We start from the raw sequence: 19,049 nt of genomic DNA, 5'->3' as shown, positions 1-19,049 counted from the left end.
AACTGACGGGTATACAAGCACGGCTCCTTTATACTGTGGCTGGCTCCACTGGCTCAGCTCAGCAGCCATGGCAGGAAAGAAAGGAACTGGAGACAAACAAACCTCCAGACAGAGTTTGGCCTAAAACTGCATCTAAAAAAAAAAAAAAAAATTGACATGGCAGAGGGTGTTTTAATCCTTTTTGTTTCATTTTGGCTGTCATAGCCATGGATCTGGTTGCAATGTGTTTATCAGTGATGGTTCTTCTCCATGCTTTCTCCAAGAAAGTTCAAGGAGAAAATGAAGACAAATCCAACAATTGGAATACTAAGTTACAGATAAGAAAAAGGCTACTCTTCCTAATAATTAGACTAATATCGTCTAAAATTCAAAGCTCTCTGGCTTCAAGATACTTGTCAGCTCTTTCTGGTAAGGGTCTGCCAATTTACTGAAACAGCAACTAAATTCAAAAAAAAAAAAAAAAAAAAAAAAAAAAAAACCAACTGGGCTTTGTTTGTTACAGCATAAATTGGCACAACTGACCAAAACGTAAAATTTTCTTGTCTCTTTGCTTGATTTTCATTTAAGGGCTTTAAGTTACAATAATATGGATTAGAGAAAACAAGTTGGTGAAGGCACATGCCTTTCTTCCCAACACAAAGTAAAAAGAAATAGGCAGATCTGTGAGTTGTGGATCAAGCTAATTTACATAATAAAAACCAGGATAGCAACTCCTGCTGCTTAGCCATTCAGAGATAGTCTCAGATTCAAAATGACAAAATTTTCCTTAAGGTTACCTCGTAAATTCTTTTTTCTTAATAATAGATGTTATGTCCTTACTGATCTAAAGGTGGAATTCACATCATTTTTAGGTATGTAAAGAGAGATAATGTCACACTGCTCTGAAAACTGCCTTATCCTTTTAAACGTGAGACATTTTCATGGAGGAAAAATGTTGGTCACACCTATGAAAAAAAAGACACACGAGGTTTAAAGGTGGAAAAGTACATGCCAACCTAGTTTAGTCCTAAAGACTCAAAAATTATATTAATATGTTTAATAAACAGAAATGTCCATCCCATATCAAAAAGGGGGTAAGCCAAAGAATAGCCAAAACCAATGTAAAAATCCAGGTACAAGATGCCTAGGGTATGTTTAATGCTAAAGGTAAGAGTGAGTTTAAATAAAGTTTGGCTATAAAGGCATAACTGCCCATTCTGTATAAACAAGGGGATAGGACAAATAGCTACAACATATAAAAATCTAGGACTAAACCTCAAAACAGGTACAAGATACCTACGGTATGCTTATCTTATATATTAAAAAGGAGTTTATATAAAGTATACTTAAAACATGTGTTTTCTATTGCTCAAGGAAACCAGCTTGTCTCTCTAATGGGAGGCTTCTCTAGGGAAATAGGTAGCAACTTGGCCTAATGCAACAGGTACGCAAGAGCCCAAAAAGATATTTTAATCTATCCAACCTTGTTTTGATTTCAACATGATAATGATTGTATGTTCAATAATAATGGTAACTTATATTGCTGATCCCTTTACATGGAAACAACTCTAAAACTGACTAAGACATAAAAACATGTCTCCAGCCAAAACTTCAACAATATTTGTCCAATAATATCCTCAAAATGTATTATGCTAAACTTTTAATTGCCATAGTTAAAATTGGCTTAGTTTAGTTTCATCCTGCATATCTCATATATTTATAATTTTAGAACTCTATAATGCTTGTGAGAAATTATATGTTTGCAGGAAAAAAAAAGAAAATAAAAGAACTGGACACCAGAGACACTGGATCAAACCTGACAGGATTCATCTTTCAGCATGCTGAGACATTAACACATCTGTTCCAGCATCTTGCATGTTCCTGCATTCTGCTTGTTCCTGCCTCAACTGCTTCAATTGCTGTTTCTCATCAAAGCCTGTTCCCAAAAGAACTTTGAAGAAAGCTACTAATTTTAATTGGTCCAGCATTTTAGACTGTTCCAAACAGTAATTTTATTAAGCCTGAAATTTCTCAACATTCAAAGACTAGACTACAAGTGTTATTGCTTTCTAAATTAACCAATTTTTCCCAATTTTCTTTGGGCCCTTTAATAGTATTTCTATGTGTCCAAAATGTCAGCTAGAAAATATCCATGAGAATGACTTCTAATTTTCCTTAAAGAGGGTTGGGTATGTTTTTGGTTGTTTTCAATGGCTACAAATTTTTATTGTCATTGGGAGATGTTTATAAATTATTAATGGTCTTAATCAGAGTGAAACAAGGTTAGGCTCAGGGATTCCTCTCTTTTCCTTTTTCTATCTTTCTTTTTTTTTAGATAATGAGAAAAGGGGTTAATAAGAAAGGCATATACAGGGATATCTTATAGAAATAAGACAAAAGGTAGATTATTGAATCTACTCAACTTAGGGTATTATTTGTTATCCTCAAATAAGGTTGATTTTAACTATGGTAGAGGATTTTGCATATTGATGTAAAAATAAGTATTTTTGATATATTGGTATAAGCTTTAGTATATTGATAAAAAGTCAAGGTTACTTCCAAAATTTTAAACTGCTATTAAAAACTGCTTAGGATATTAGGTATCCAATTTAATTACTAGTTATTCAACTCATAGTCATATCAGACACTAGTCTAATTTATCACAGGAATATACATTCTAGGTTTAACAGATAGATATGATTTTGTAGACAGATCAATTATATAAAGACAGGTAGTATTCAAAAACTTCAGAGACCTACAGAATATGGCATTTTAAAATGACTTTATTATTTTAAAGATTCTTTATTTTTTAATTCTTTATTAATTATACTTTATTCACTTTGTATCCCCCCCATGGTTCCTTCCCTCCTCCCCTCCCAATCCCCCCCCTTCCTTCCCTTTCTGCATGCATCCCCCTCCCCAAGCCAAGTAATAGGGGAGGTCTTTTTTTCCTTTCTTCTGATCCTAGTCAATTAGGTTTCATCAGGAGTAGCTGCAATGTCTTCTTCTGTAGCCTGGTAAGGCTGCTCCCCCCTCAGGGGGAGGTGATTAAAGAGCAGGCCAATAAGTTCATGTCAGAGACAGTCCCTGTTCACATTACTATGGAACTGACTTGGATACTGAGCTGCCATGGGCTACATCTGTGCAGGGGTCTTAGGCTATCTCCATGCACAGTCCTTGGGTGGAGTATCAGTCTTAGGAAAGACCCCTGTGCTCAGATTTTTTGGTCCCGTTGTTCTCCTTGTGGAGCTCCTGTCCTCTCCAGATCTTACTGTTTCCTACTTCTTGCATAAGATTCCCTGCACTCTGCCCATAGGTTGCCCATAAGTCTCAATATCTACATTACTAGTCTGCAGAGCAGAGATTTTCAGAGGTCATCTGTATCAGGCTTGTTCCCTCTTTTTTCCTTCTTCTGATATCCATCCTCTTTGCCTTTCTGGATATGGATTGAGCATTTTAGCAAGATTCCTCCCTCTTGATTAGTTTTATTTTAAGTGTACAGATTTTAGTAGGGTTATCCTATATTACATGTCTATATGAGTTAGTATATACCATGTGTATCTTTCTGCTTCTGGGATAGCTCACTCAGGATGATCTTTCCAGTTCCCACCATTTACCTGCAAATTTCATGATTTCCTTATTTTTCATTGCTGAGTAATACTCCATTGTATAGATGTACCACAATTTCTGCATCCATTCCTCTGTTGAGGGGCATCTGGGTTGTTTCCAGCTTCTGGCTATTACAAATAATGTTGCTATAAACACGGATGAACAAATGTCCTTCTTGTGTACTTGAGCCTCTTTTGGATATATGTCTAGGAGTGGTATGGCTGGATCTTCAGGAAGCACTATTCCTAGTTGTCTGAGGAAGCACCAGATTGCTTTCCAGAGTGGTTATACAAGTTTACATTCCCACCAGCAGTGGAGGAGGGTTCCCCTTTCTCCACAACCTGTCCAGCATGTGTTGTCTCCTGAATTTTTGATCTTAGCCATTCTAATGGGTGTAAGGTGAAATCTTAGGGTCGTTTTGATTTGCATTTCTCCAATGACTAATGATGTTGAACATATCTTTAAGTGTTTCTCTGACATTCGATATTCCTCTATCGAGAATTCTCTGTTTAGCTCTGTACCCCATTTTTAATTGGATTACTTGATTTGTTGCTGTTTAACTTCTTGAGTTCTTTATATATACTGAATATTAGTCCTCTATCAGATATAGGGTTGGTGAAGATCTTTTCCCAATCTGTAAGCAGTCATTTTGTTCTGACGACAGTGTCCTTTGCTTTACAGAAGCTTTTCAGTTTTATGAGGTCCCATTTATTGGTTGTTGGTAGTAGAGCCTGTGTTGTTGGTGTTCTGTTCAGGAAGTTGTCCTCTGTGCCAATGAGTTCTAGGGTATTCCCCACTTTTTTTCTAATTGCAAGGGAACTCGGTGTTTCATTATGCTTCCTTTAAAGTTGTCACTAATGATTCCTTCCTAGTCCACACATTTTGTAAATTAATATTATTAATTTAGCTTAACTAATTTTAATAGAATAATTTAATTGTGAAAAACTTTAAAATAAAGCAGCAGGCAACTGGATTATGTAGCCGCTCACGCAGGCAGTTGATCAAACCAGCCTGTACATCTGGATTAAACTTTAAAGGACACTAATTATGTAGACATCCACAAAACATGTAACTCAATTTATATTATTTTCAACAAAATTTATAATTCTAAGTCCAATTTATAAGAAAAAGAAATAATTGTTTTCCTCAGCTCTTAAAAACACACCACCCATTTTATTACTCAGTATGTTTTTCAATCGAGTTGGCCACTATATTCCCAGCTTCTGCATGTAAACATTCTATCAGTATGTCTCAGGGATCTTCTTGACCAGAATTCCTCAGCATTTACATCTTTGTCCCACAGTTTGGGAAAAGTGTATTTTGTGATAGGCAATGAAAATAGTAGCCTTTGACACATTTAGTAAATATGATAACAGGTACAAGTTTGAACCATGAATACAAGCTTAAATCTTATTTGTGATAGATAATAAATGGGCCAAGGATGATTCTGTTAAGTACCACCTTGTTATACTTGGGAATTTGTGTCATAGGAAGTAAATTTTTGCCAGTTGAATTATTCAATTTCTGATAAATAAATAATATAAATTACAATCATTTCAAAATTGCATCAGAATGTTTAGTTTTATGTTATCATGAATATCTTATGCTCTTTTAGAAATGTGTGTTATATGATATACCAACCAAGGACCTAGATATTCTAGACCCATTGCTCAGACATAGTCCATGGCGGCTCAGTGTCCAAGTGGGTTCCCTAGTAAAGGGAACAGGGACTGTCTCTGACATGAACTCAGTGGCTGGCTCTTTGATCCTTTACCTCTGAGGGGGCAGCTTTACCAGACCACAGAGGAAGACAATCAGCCACTCCTGATGAGAACTGATAGGCTAGGATCAGACGGAAGGGGAGGAGGATCTCCCCTATCAGGGGATTTGGGGATGGTCATGGGAAGAGAAGAGGAAGGAGGGTAGGATTGGAAAGGTAAGAGAGTAGGCACTACAGCTGGGATACAAAGTGAATAAATTTTAATAATTTTAAAAATAAAATAAAAAAGAAATGTATGTATATAAAACTATGTGTAATTATGTGTACAATCTACGTGAGTTATTTATAAACGTAATGTGTTCTTAAAATTGCTTTGCACAATCAATGAAACTTATATTCAAAATAAGGCACAAAAATTTTAGTATCAAAGAACATTTTATTTTTGTTCTTTTGTTGTTGTGAATGGACACTTGAGGATTTGCTTACGTTAGGTAAGGCCTCTACCATTGAGCCATAGATAAGCCTTCAAGGATAGCTTATACATTGTTTTTCTACAGAACAGAAAGTAACTGAGATAAAAATATTTTCATTTGCTTTCTAACTGGGATTTTTGCTTCTAACCCAGGCAATACACCAGAAATGGAATGTAATAAATTTGTCACTTTCTATTAGAGGCTTAGCCTACCTCACTGTCAGCCAGAACTCTTGGATCTACAACTTATTGGTTGTTTTTACCTGAGTTGGGAGTACACTAGAATGCTGTCTTACAGTTTGATTTTGACTTTAGGATATCAAAACACAAAGACTACAGTACAGAAATTCTTACTTTGCCCTAATAAAAATACATTTATGCATTTTATGGTCACTATTAATAGTATGCTCAAGGCTGTGTGCAGTCAGAAGCCAGGTCTAGAAAAGGTAAGCTCAGGTGTAGCACTCGGCAAAACCCTCACATTGAACTTTTCTTCAGAAGCCTTGATTACCTCTTTAGTAAAATTCACATAATAATGTTTTCCTTCAGAGAGAGTCATTGTGAGCATTAAACATATCCATATTTGCATTGTTCTAGCAATCAGTGCAATTCACCTCTTATTTTTAGAATTTTTCTGTGGATTGCCCTTCATGAGATTACACTAGTCTACATAGTGTAATCAACATCTACATAGACTTTGATTTTATTTTCCACAACTGGTTGCAGAGATTTGGTTGCACACATTGAAGAGTTTCTGAGTGATTTTCAGTGTGGCACATCCAGAGCACAGCGGGACACCTTTTTCTCTGTCATAGGCTGCTCTGACAGAACGTATTGAGACACTTTTTGTTTACTCATCTGGATTTTGGTAAGTTTGAATTCAAATTCTAGCAACTAATTTTTAGTGCATGTGTAAAAATCAAAGGTGCTGAATGGCTTCAACTGTATCTAAATGAAAAAATGTTTATAAAAACCTAAATTATATATGAGATAGTTGATTTGATAAATAATGAGTGTTAAATATTAAATGCTTATAAAACATAATAAAAATATAGACATTATAAATAAGTCAGCATGTTATACAACATTCTGGCCCTCGCAGCCTTTGCAAGACATCAAAATTCTGGATTGAGGCAGAGGCTTACAGGGCTGAGGATTCTAGGGACAGAAATATCATGGATAATGTACAGGTTTGTGTCTGAAGAAGTGAGAGAGAGTAACTCTCCAGGTCAAAGGTCTCAAGCTCTGTCATATAAGGTGAAGAAAGTAGTTGATAAAATGCGTTGACTTGGAACTAATCCCAAAACCCTAGTCAGATGTAGCCATTATGGTGGCTGTCAGTAAAAGGGAACTGGGTGGAAGCAGGAGCTTCACATTAAATCAACTTGATTAAGAACTAGCACAAACGTTTGCAATTAAAAACTCAGTTCAATTTTGCTTCTCAACATAATGAAGTTTTTATCTTAAAGGAGCAATAAATTCATTTTACAAAGTGAACTTAGCAAGGTGGCTAGTAAGAACACATAATAGTGAAAAATCTGTTGCTACCTAACATACACACCTCCCAAAGCTTAAAATAGTGGAAAGTTGATGAAAGTCACAGTGGAAAAGAGAAATAGTCAACCGAAGAATATAGATATTCCCTTCAAATGTTTTGCATACCTCAGTCATCCTACAAAGAGCCTACTAACTTCAAAAACAGTGTGTACCCTAGATTTATGTGTTTGCCTAAGCACTCCAATTAACTGTCAACATATTCTTAGCGTTAGAGAGATCAGTAAAACATTGATCCCTAGCTATATGCTATGCAGTATGCTGTTCCAACTTTAAAAGGTAGACATTGGTTATTTGTCTATGTAGCTTTTGATCACAGCCTAGATCTTAACTTCAGAGTTTCCTTCAACTCTATCTTGGGCTATTTATCTTGGGCTATCCATTTACCTGATCAGTTAGTACTGTAGCATCACTTTAAAAACTGACAGTGGCTGTATCAATATGATCTGAAATCTTCTATTTGAAATAGATTGGAAGGAAAATTCTAGTCATTGCAGATGTTAATGACTCTTACTTGGATTTAATTTACGTTGAATGCTATAGCTTATTTGAAGCAAATTATTTCTCATCATTATAAATCAATAAAAGAAAAGAGAAGCAAACTTTTAAGAAAAAGGTAAATAATTTGAATGACCTTGAGTATGAGCATCTGGTCTCCTTCTGCTCTAAGCTCTTTTTCCTAGCACATCATTGAGTGATTTTAGTGGTTCCTAATTTGGTGATTTTAGTGGTGGAATAAGATTCTCCTTCTAGATACATAGAATATCTATGTCACTCTTCTGTACACTATGGGAAGTATGGATTGAGTTCCTTGTCAGTCTGTTGACTGATTGGCATTTTTTCGGGCCATATAAAACCACTTGAGAACTGCACTTTTCTCCTGCAGCACAAAGTGTCAGAGGCAGATGGCCCCCTCATGAGGATTCTTCCATCCTCAGATATTGTCCACCTAAAAAGTGCTTGGACATCTAAAAAGTAGAAGACAAAGTGAGTGGTTTCATGAACCTACTACTGATTGAAACAGATTCATCTCCTCAGATTAGAAATCTGCAGACATAATTTCATATATTTCTATTTTTAAACCTGGCTGCAGCTCACACAGAAATTTGTTCCATGTAAAAAATGCTAAGAAGGAGCAACACAGCATCTGATTAACCTTTTTCATCCCCAGAATAAGGGATGGATGCCTGAACTTGACACATGTGACACAAGCTACTTAGCACTCAACTGCATTCCCAGACATAGGTTATGATTTAAAATAATTTTAAAGATTCCATAAAACCTATTGCTTGATTATTGTTTAAGAAGACAAAGTTTATGCATTAGAGTTTATGTATGTTTAGATTGAAGCTTACTAGGTAGCTCTGGTTAGGCTGGACTCCTATTGGACTCTTAACTTAGCCTTGAAATACAACTGTCTTCCTACTTCAGCATCTCACAAGCTGGGATTATAGTACCAAATTTTACTGTGTATAGATTTATGGTAAAAAACATAATACAAAGATTATGTGCACATATATTTATTTTATTAATTAGAAAAAAAAACATGTAAAAGGTCTCTTGCAAATAATCACATTTTAAATTATTTAAAATATATATTTGTTTTTTCATTTATTATCATTATTATTATTTATTACAGTTTATTCAGTTTTTATCCTGGCTGTAGCATCTTCTCCTCCCAGTACTGCCTTCCCTCTCTCTTGCCCCTATGTCTCTCCCCTAGGTCACTGATAGGGGAGATCTTCTTCCCCTACTATTTGACTCTAGCCTATCAGGTCTCTTCAGGATTGTCTGGATTCTGTTTCTCTGTGGCCTAGGATCAAACACCTCAACATAAAATGAGACTCACTAAATTTGTTAGGAGAAAAAGTGGGCAAGAGCCTTGAACTCATTGGCACAACTTCCTGAACAGAACATCAACATCTCAGGCTCTAAAAACCAACAACCAATAAATGGGACCTCATAAAACTGAAAAGCTTCTGTAAAGCAAAGGACACTGTCAACAGAACAAAATGATAGGCTGGGAAAAGATCTTCAACAACCCTACATCTGGCAGAGAGCTAATATCCAGAATATATAAAGAACTCAAGAAGTTAAACACTAACAAACCAATTAATCCAATTAAAAAATGGGTTCAGAGTTAAACTGAGAATTCTCACCAGAGGAATATCGAATGGCAGAGAAACACTTAAATGCTCAATGTCCTTAGTCATCCAGGAAATGCTAATTAAATATTATGTTTGTAAAATTATATCAGTGAATATGTGCACCCAACGTTACTTATAGATTTAACTGTCATGAAACAGTAACTGTAATGAAACAGTACTTATGGAATTAACAATAAGGAAAACCAGGCTGTAGATGAAAGGATTTTTGACACAGTCTTACAATTTTCCTGTGTTCCTATCATAAAGGTCACATTTTTCGTACTATGCTTTAAATTGAAACCTCTTGCATTTGAGTCTAACATTTAGAGGTGTTCAGGGGCACGCATGGCTCCTGTGGAAATGCAGCCACAATTCCAGAAGCTGAGTTGTGTCGTTCATGGTGACACTAGCTGCCTCCCATGTTCTGCATAGCAGTGAGATGAGACTAAAAAGGAGCACTGTTGCATGGCCCCTTGCCAATGGTTCCTGCTATTTACTCTTGCACAGCTTCATGATGGCATATTTTCCTGATCGGAAAAAGATATTAGCTCGGGGGAAATTCATCAGGGTCATTTTCTTCGCTATGCTTCATGATTCAGATGTCTCTAAGAGCAACTGCTCTGCTTACACGTGTGTGTTGTTTGTAACTGAGGAGTATCGTCTTTTTTTTCTTCAAGACATAATTAACACAAAATCTGATACGATGGAGGTTCTCAATAAAAATCCATGGATTAACAATTAAATAAAATTCTTCAGATGTACGTCAGTGGTAATATAGAGTTCAATACTAGAGAAGTTTATGTGAGAGCACAATGAATGCTTATGGAAATGGGGTACAGCATGCAACAGAATATCATTTAGCTCTAAAAATCCTGTGAAACTGCTATGTTTTAAGAAAATAGATTGAACTTTATGCTGTTATGGTTAGTGAGATAGTTCAAATTCAGACACAGATCAATTGCTACAAATTTCTTTAATGTGGAAACAAACATACAAGCTGATGTGATATCCCTGGAGAAACAGGTGGGTGTGGTAGAGGCTGATGAACATGAGGAGTTAGAAGCCAATCAGTATGGACCTAGTTCAAATTAAAGAGTCGTAAGACCTTCTGGTTTTCTGTTGAAAAGCATAGTGACTATAGCCAATTTCAAAATGCTAATAGAATTTGGACTGCTTGTTACCACAAAATGAAATCGTATTGTGCTGAAAAATACATACAATTGTATGTTATATACATTTTTAAAATAAATTCATATAAAGTAACTTTTGGGTTCATCTGAAAGCTCCTTGATATTTTATCTGGAAACCCCTGCATGTCGCCACTTTGCGTAATTCACTGGGAAATAATTTTGAATAAGTCAGAAACAGAATCTTATGTGTCTGTAACTGCTACATAATGTGCTGTTTTGTACACATGCATTTAGGTACGAGTGCAGTGTCCGCCGTAACTGTTTTCTTTTCTAAACTGTATAAACACATCAACAGTGTAGCTGATGGCACAGTTGCACCATGACCTAGCAAGCTCTAGGAAACATTGACCGCAGTATTGGCGTGTTGACAAATCTATGGTAACTGCCTACAAAAGGATGCAACAAAATTTTAAAAATAAACGAGTCAACAATCAAAAACTGAATTCTTCTGGGCAATATATTATTGGCTTCTTTAGGTAAGATTAGTGATTTTTCGATTTCACTCATTGTCATTTGAATTCTTTTTATTTTTGAAAGATTTATTATTATTATTTATTACAATTTATTCAATTTGTGTCCTGGCTGTGACCTCCTCTCTTGTCTTTTCCCTATCCCACACTCCCTCCCTCTTTCTCCCCTATGCCACCTCCCTAGTTCACTGATAGGGGAGGACCTCTTCCCCTTCCATCTGACCCTAGCCTATCAGGTCTCATCAAGATTAGCTGCATTGTCTTCCTCTGTGGCCAGACAAGACTGTTCCTTTCACCCCCAGGGGCTGGTGTGATAAAGTGATGGCTACTGTGTTCATGTCAGAGACAGCCCCTGCTCCTCTTACTAGGAAGCCTGCTTGTATATTGAGAGGTCTATGGGCTTCATCTGAACAGGGGGTCTATGTCCTTTTCATGCATGGTCCATGGTTGGAGTATTGGTCTCTGCAGGCTCTGCTAGGCTCAGGGTTTTTGGCTCTGTTGGTCTCCTTGTGGACCTCCTGTCCTCTCCAGGTCTTTCTATCTCCCCATTCTTTCAGAAAATTCCATGCACTCTGCCCAAAATTTGGCTATTAGTCTCAGCTTCTGCTTAGTAAAGTTTTTTGTGTGGTAGGCTCCTGTCATATTCCCTGTCTTCTGCTCTGGATGTCTATCACATTTGCCTTTCTGAATGAGGATTGAGCATCTTCCCTAAGGTCTTTCTTGTTTTTAGCTCCTTTAAGACTATATATTTTAGTATGTTTAGCCTATATTATATCACTTATGAGTGAATATATACCATGTGTGTCTTTCTGCCTCTGGGCTACCTCACTTAGGATGATCTCTTCTGATTCCCACCATTTGCCTGCAATTTCATGATTTCCTTGATTTTAATAGCCGAGTAGTATTCCATTGAGTAAATGTATCATGAATTCTGTGTCCATTCCTCAGTTGAAGATCACCTAAGTTGTTTCCAGATTCTGGCTTTTACAAACAGAGGAGCTATAAACATGGCTGAGAAAATGTCTGTGTTGTACTGTTGAACATATTTTGGATATATGCCTAGGAATGATATAGCTAGATATTGAGGAAGCACTATTCCCAATTTTCTGAGAAAGTGCCAGATTGATTTCCAAAATGGTTGTACAAGTTTATGTTCCCATCAGCAATGGAGGAGGGTTCCCCATTCTCTACATTCTCTCCAGCATGTGGTATCACTTGAGTTTATGATCTTAGCCATTCTAATGGGTATAAGGTGAAATTTCAGGGTTGTTTTGATTTGCATTTCCCTGATGACTAAGGATGTTGAACATTTCTTTAGGTGTTTCTCTGCCATTCAATATCCCTCTATTAAGAATTCCTTGTTTAGCTCTGTACCCCATTTTTAATTGGATTACTTGGTTTGCTGCTTTTCAGCTTCTTTAGTTCTTTATATATGCTGGATATTAGCCCTCTGTCAGATATAGGGTTGGTGAAGATTCTTTCTCAGTCTGTATGTTGTCATTTTGTTTTGATGACAGTGTCCTTTGCTTTACAGAATCTTTTCAGTTTCATGAGGTCCCATTTATTGATTGTTGATCTTAAAGCCTGTGCTGTTGCTGTTCAATCATTTTAATTCTTAGGATAGAACTGAAAAGGTGGTTGGTTGACTAAAGAAATTTAATTTTCAATATTGAAAAGTTTTGCAGTATCTATAAATTTGATAATTTAATAAAATAAAATTAAAACTGTTAATTTGCTGAAATATGTTTCCCCCTTTCCAGAATAATTCAGATAATTGTGTAATCTGATACAATTTTTAGTACATTTTAAAAATGAGTGCTTAAATGATTAGTTGTCAAAACAAACCAACATAAAAAATCATATGTGATATTTCAAAACATGGTTTATGCCAAGGACAACAAAGGGTTTAATTTAATGTGTAACGTAGGATGGCAGAAGAGGAGACACACAACATGAGCATCAGTACTGCTTTTGATCATGTAACACCTCTACCCTCAACACTCACCGAGTAGAAAATTGAAGTGATTTGATAACACTAATTATTCTGCCCACAGGTATTAAAATAACCTGGCTGTTGTTATCAACAGCACATTTAAAGGGGTATTACTAGGATGTCTTCTATAACCTTGAGAGACCCAAGTCACAATAGAACTGTACAGTTCCATCAGGACATATCTACATAGCTACATATCTAAAACCCCCTCCTCCAAAGTTCACTGTAGTGCAAGCTTGCAAGCAGATGTCCACATGAAACAGAGCAAGAATGGTTCAGCAGCATGAAATTTAAAAACATCAGAAGATCTCTTTACATCTAGCACCTCAACAATTTTATAAATGTATTTCTTTTGAAATTTATTGAGTAAGCCCTGAAAGACTATTTAGGTGTTTATATTGCTCTCCCTAGGAGTTCTTTGCAGGATGTCACTGTGCAAGCAAAGGGAAAAAGCTTAAACTTTCATCACTCCACAGTTCTACAAATGAAAGCCCATCCAGAATGCAGAGGGCTGCTCACTGGTAGACCTGAAAAACATTGTCCACACCACAGAAGAGGGATATTCATTAAACAAATGTTTGGGGTAGCACAGATTGAAAAGTAGTAATCAGATTAGCAGCGGAACAAAAACAAAAACAAAAACAAACAAACAAACAAAAAAAAAGAAACTGGAATTGTCACTAGAAGTTGGTGAGAGCCCTGTGGAAACTGGGTCAACCCTTCATCATCCCGGTAGTGTGCTCACTAGGAATCTCCTACTCCTACGTACACTATTCCTGGGCAATTTTGCAAGGGAACATGCTTTCAAATAAGGAAGTTCAAAAGTTAAAATTCAGGAATTTTAGAGATCCATTTTCCAGTTTACTACAAAAGTTCAGTTTTGCTTCTCAGAACACATTAAATTCGCATTTAATGCAGAACTAGAATCTTTGGGCCATGCTCTACAATACTGAAGCAGGACAGGACATGGCCACTGTCTTGAAAGCAGCCCATTCTACTTTCTGTTCAGATTGGCAGCTGGATATAAAGAAAACTACTTCTGTAAGCACTGGAGTTAACCAAAACCTTAAGGTCTGCATCGGTGGTAAACGAGAATAACAGTTCTTAAGTTCTGACAGAGTAAATTTAGTTATCTGAAAAGAGTTTAAACATTTTCCTAAACTTATTTCATTTTGAATCAAGAAGCCTGGGAGAGAAATATATGTCCTTGAAAATCATACCCTCCCTGTCAAGATGGAATTGTGTGTACAGCTAGTATAAATATAGCAGGAGTCCTGCCTATCAGAGATACAAAACAAAAGACAAAAATCAAACAAGGAGATGAAAGAATAGCACAGCTCACTGAAGGAATCCTTGCCAACACACTCCCACAGTCTGAAACCTAATGAAAGCTGACATTGCACCAAAATTGAATTTTTTAGAGCAAGCAAACAGCACCTTTTGAAGGATTTGATGGAGGATTTGAAGTGTATCAGTCCTTATCTTCCCTTCACTCATCCATGTCCTGTGTGAGAACTGAACTGTTATTATCTTAATGTTGAAAATGACTTTGAAAAATATCATATTGATGTTTATTCTTTATTCATGAGAAAAAGGGATTCTAAAAAATGGTTCTCACATTGCTTATATGAAAGAAAATTATCCTGTACAATCAGATAATATAGGTTTAATTTCTCTATTCCAAAAAAAAAAAATGTGTTAAAACATCCAAACATTACCTCAGACTTTCTCACCATAAATTAATAGGCACTTGAGATTATATTTATCCCCTAAAACTGTAGTGGTAAACTCTTCCTGATAAACTACAAAAGAAAACCAGTTTTGGTGAAATTACAAAACAGGAACTAATGTTCAAATAAGGAAGACATAAGCTGCATCCCTCTTTAAAGTCAGAGAATGACTAGCCATGGTTTCATGTAAACGGATTTTGGTTAAATAGTTTTCCTGCTACTCTTGGCTATGTTTACGTACAGCAGAGTTTGAGATCATCGTGAATATGCCCCTTGTCACGTACTAAGAAGAAGAAGCAAAAGCTGCTACCGCTATCCACCCGACTAAACCGTGGTATCCAAATATATGAATTAGATATGGTGAAAGTGTTTACCATCTAGACTGGTGAGTATGTGCCAAAACTCATGTGTCTCAACACAGATAAAATTCTATCTCAAAACTGTAACATTGAAATCTAGATTGAGTTTTCTATCGGCAGTAAATTCCATACTCAAGATTCCATATTCTCATCGGTTTGAGTTTCTAGCCTGATAGAATGACCCATAGCATTGTTAAACTTACTTATCTTCTTTCACCTACATGTTCTACTGTCAGTGACACTGGATTTAATATCTTAGCCCTTAGCTGAGAATCAATAATTCTTAACATAAATTTATGTGTAAAAAGACAAAGAGAGAAGGAAGAAAGGAAAGGAGAGAAGGAGAAATAAAAAGGAAGAGGGAGACAGAGCGATACAGAAAGAGAAAGCAACAGACACATAGAGACAGGTTCCCTAATGAAACATTGTCAGTGCACGTAATACTCAACTATCTTTGCATGAAATTACTTGATAATTGGAAACCTGAAGCTGTGGAGGACAGTATCACAACATATGAACACACTGGCATGACTATATTTTCTATTTTGAAACATAGAAAAAGTTAATTCATGCAAGAAATAATTATCTAATATAATATTTTATGTTCTCCAGTTATGTTTGTTTCTCATTCTAGGGCATTGCTTTCAGCTGTGAATTGCTTTCTTCATCTACCAATATACAGCAGTACCACTGGTCTCTAATGGGCTGACGAAGATTTAAAATACAGTTCTGTATATTGCCTTTATTATATTTAGGCATGGGCCTTGTATCCCAGATCTCTCCAAGACTTTTATTATGATGGGGTATTAGATTTTGTCAAAGGCATTTTCTGTGTCTAGTGAGATGATCATGTGATGTTTTTTTCTTTCAGCTTTTTTATATGGTGGATTACAATGATGGATTTTCATATGTTGAACCATCCCTGCATCCCTGGGATGAAGCCTAGTTGGTCATTGTAAATGATGTGTTGGATGTGTTCTTGAATTCAGTTTCAAGTATCTTACTGAGTATTTTTGCATCAATCTTCATAAGGGAGATTTTCTTTCTGTGTTGAGTCTTTGTGTGGTTTAGTTATCAGGGTGACTGCAGCTTCGTAGAATGAGTTTGGCAATGTTCCTTCTGTTTCTGTTTTGCGGAATGGTTTGAGGATTATTGGTATTAGGTTTTCTTCAATGTCGGATAAAATTCTGTGGTACATTAAACAATGGAATGCTACTTAGCAATTGAAAACAAGGAAATCATGAAATTTGCAGACAAGTGGATGGAACTAGAAAAGATCACCCTGAATGAGGTATCACAAACCCAGAAAGACACATGGGTATATACTAATTTATAAGCAGATTTTATTCATAAAGTACAGGATAGACATACCACACTGCGTGGACCAAAAGAAGATAAGTCTGATGGGCATCTTGGGCTTCATGTGGGGCCACTAGTTAGGGGAGTGGGGCATTTCTCTGACATATATTTTGTTGCCTGCTTTTTGGTCACTTTCCCTTCATGGGACTTCCCTACCAGACCACAGGGGAGGAAGTAGAACTCAGTCCTCATATGACTAGATGAGCTGGGATGTCTGGGTAGAGGTCTCCTCTATTCTGAGGAATAGGGGAGAGAGGATGTGGGAGGGATGATAGGTATGGTAGGAGAAATAGGAGGGGCCTATGAGTGAGATATAAATTAATTAATAAAAAATGAAAGAAGGAAATAGAAAATTTAGAGTTAACAAAAATAAAATAAAATAAAGTTCTAAACCATGATATTAAATGTCTTCTTTAGTCACATGCCATGGCCTTGTCAACTTTAAATATGGGTTTTGGTAAAGTGTGTTTATTATATTTAAAATAACACATTCTAAGTATTTAGTGTATATATATATATATATATATATAAATTTGTGTAAAGAAAATAGGTGAAATAATTTTAGTGTTACACATTCTAAAATGCATACATTCCAAAAAATATTTACGATCATTTTTTTAACTTTGTTAAATTCCACTCTCATAAACTGCATATGTTTTAAATTGAGAAACCCAACAGTTATTGAATCTTGTGTTCACTGTTGAACTTTCATGACTATCAAATTCATTTAACACAAACAAGTTTTAAAATTGTTAATGTGTTCTTCTTTTCCTTCTCATATATAAAACCTTCATGAACTCATAGACAACATTATGGAGTTAGAATTTTTTGTCACAAATTTTTCATTGTCATAGGATTCATTTTTTTTCCAAACTACAATTTTACTTTACAAAGTTTTCTTTATTAATCTTTATAGAAACTTTTCAGATACTTGCCTGAAATCCAAGAAGCTTTTCACTGGGCTTAATGTGCCTCTGAAATTCACATTCTGTGGGTTGTATTACTTTGATTCCATCTTCATAAAAAACATAGAACATGTTTCCAATTCCCAGACCTTAGGAATAAAACAAATTTCAAAAGTTCAACGTAGAATTATCAAAGACTCTTTACAGTAAAAACTCAGACCCTACCATCTCCCTTCCAGGCATACATTTTAGAAGTTGTATAATGCTAGAAAAACAAACTGCAGGTACCTCCCTTTTATGAGACACAAAAAGACATTTTCTTGGTCTTCCTGATCTGCAGTGAAGTGGATCCCGTTTTGTAAATCAGTGCATGTTAATTTTTCTTCAAATAAGGATAATGGAATTAAGAGCCCCTTGACACAGAGATTATTTTAAAAATTCCTTCTTTAGTTATTATGGGTATTATTTAAGTGATAAAAGTCACTAATGAAGAACAAAATCCACTGTGGTATTATCATAGTTTCCCAGAAAGAAAGAAATTTCACTCATTTGAAGGTCACTGGGTATTAATATTTTTAGAAACAACAACAACAAAAAGACCAAAAGTTCAAGATTTTGGAGAATATACCGTCAAACATCCTACACAAAGGACTTAACTATCAGTTTCAAGTTAACAACATTGAAAATCTGTTTCTTCAAACTGCAGTAAACTAATTAAGAGTCTGTTAAATTTTTAAAACAATTATTTTGACTTTTGTCTATTGTAGATCTGAGTGCACTACATATAAAATCCCTCTCATTTTAAAATCCACCCCATGAGCCACAGGAGTTTGAGAGGATACCACTGTGAGGTTGGCTGAAGTCTAAGCCCTGATCCCCAAGTGTTACCAGATCCTAAGTAACACTTGCCCTGAGGAGGTCACTCTCTCCTGGGTCTTCCACGTCTTATGCACACTTTTTGAAGGTGTACACACCTGTGCAGGTCTCCCATGCAGAATCAAATTATTTGTTCTCAGAAAGTACATACATGTAGTATGGACCCCACATATTAATGAACAGCTATTGTCATTATTCGGATAAATACATGTTCAAAGATTAACTTTGATTCCTTTGGTATTTATACATAACATGTTCATAATTTTTCTTATAACACATGAACTTACTTCATATGATAACTCATATGGATTGAAATGACCTGATTATTTCAACAGTGATCTGTTAATTTTAGTTCCAGGGAATACCACATTAAGAGAGAATCTTCCAGCTAGGCACAGTGGTACATGCCTATAATCTCAGCACCCAGGGAGGCAAAAGCAGGAGGGTCTATATAAGTTCGAGCCAGCCTGGTCTACAAAGCAAGAAGACAGTCAAGGCTACACAGAGAAGCCCTGTCAAGACAGAGAGAGAAAGAATGTTCCTGAACAGCAGCAGAGGGGACAAGACCTATGTACCAGTCACATTCATACAAAAATATTCACAAGAAATAGTTCAATCTTTGTCAGCTTTAAGCTATTTGTATACCGGTGCGCTGCAGGATATACATTTCAAATACACATAACAAG

The 19,049-nt window shown here is 35.9% G+C and overlaps 1 protein-coding gene across 1 annotated transcript in view; it reads right to left on the bottom strand.

Annotated features, from left to right (window-relative positions):
- The window catches only part of Fstl5 (follistatin like 5), a 687,984-nt gene that overhangs the window by 76,371 nt on the left and 592,564 nt on the right, over positions 1-19,049 (bottom strand). The window contains exon 12 of the mRNA XM_055596667.1: positions 17,518-17,636. Within this exon, the coding sequence (XP_055452642.1) occupies positions 17,518-17,636 (119 nt within the window). The remainder of the gene's footprint in view (positions 1-17,517; positions 17,637-19,049) is intronic.

Source organism: Psammomys obesus, unplaced genomic scaffold (genome assembly GCF_907164565.1).
Source record: "Psammomys obesus unplaced genomic scaffold, mPsaObe1.curated_primary_1811, whole genome shotgun sequence".
Classification (NCBI taxonomy): Eukaryota; Metazoa; Chordata; class Mammalia; order Rodentia; family Muridae; genus Psammomys; species Psammomys obesus.
The sequence above is the reverse complement of the archived record's forward strand: the minus strand, read 5'-3'. Positions and strand labels throughout refer to the sequence as shown.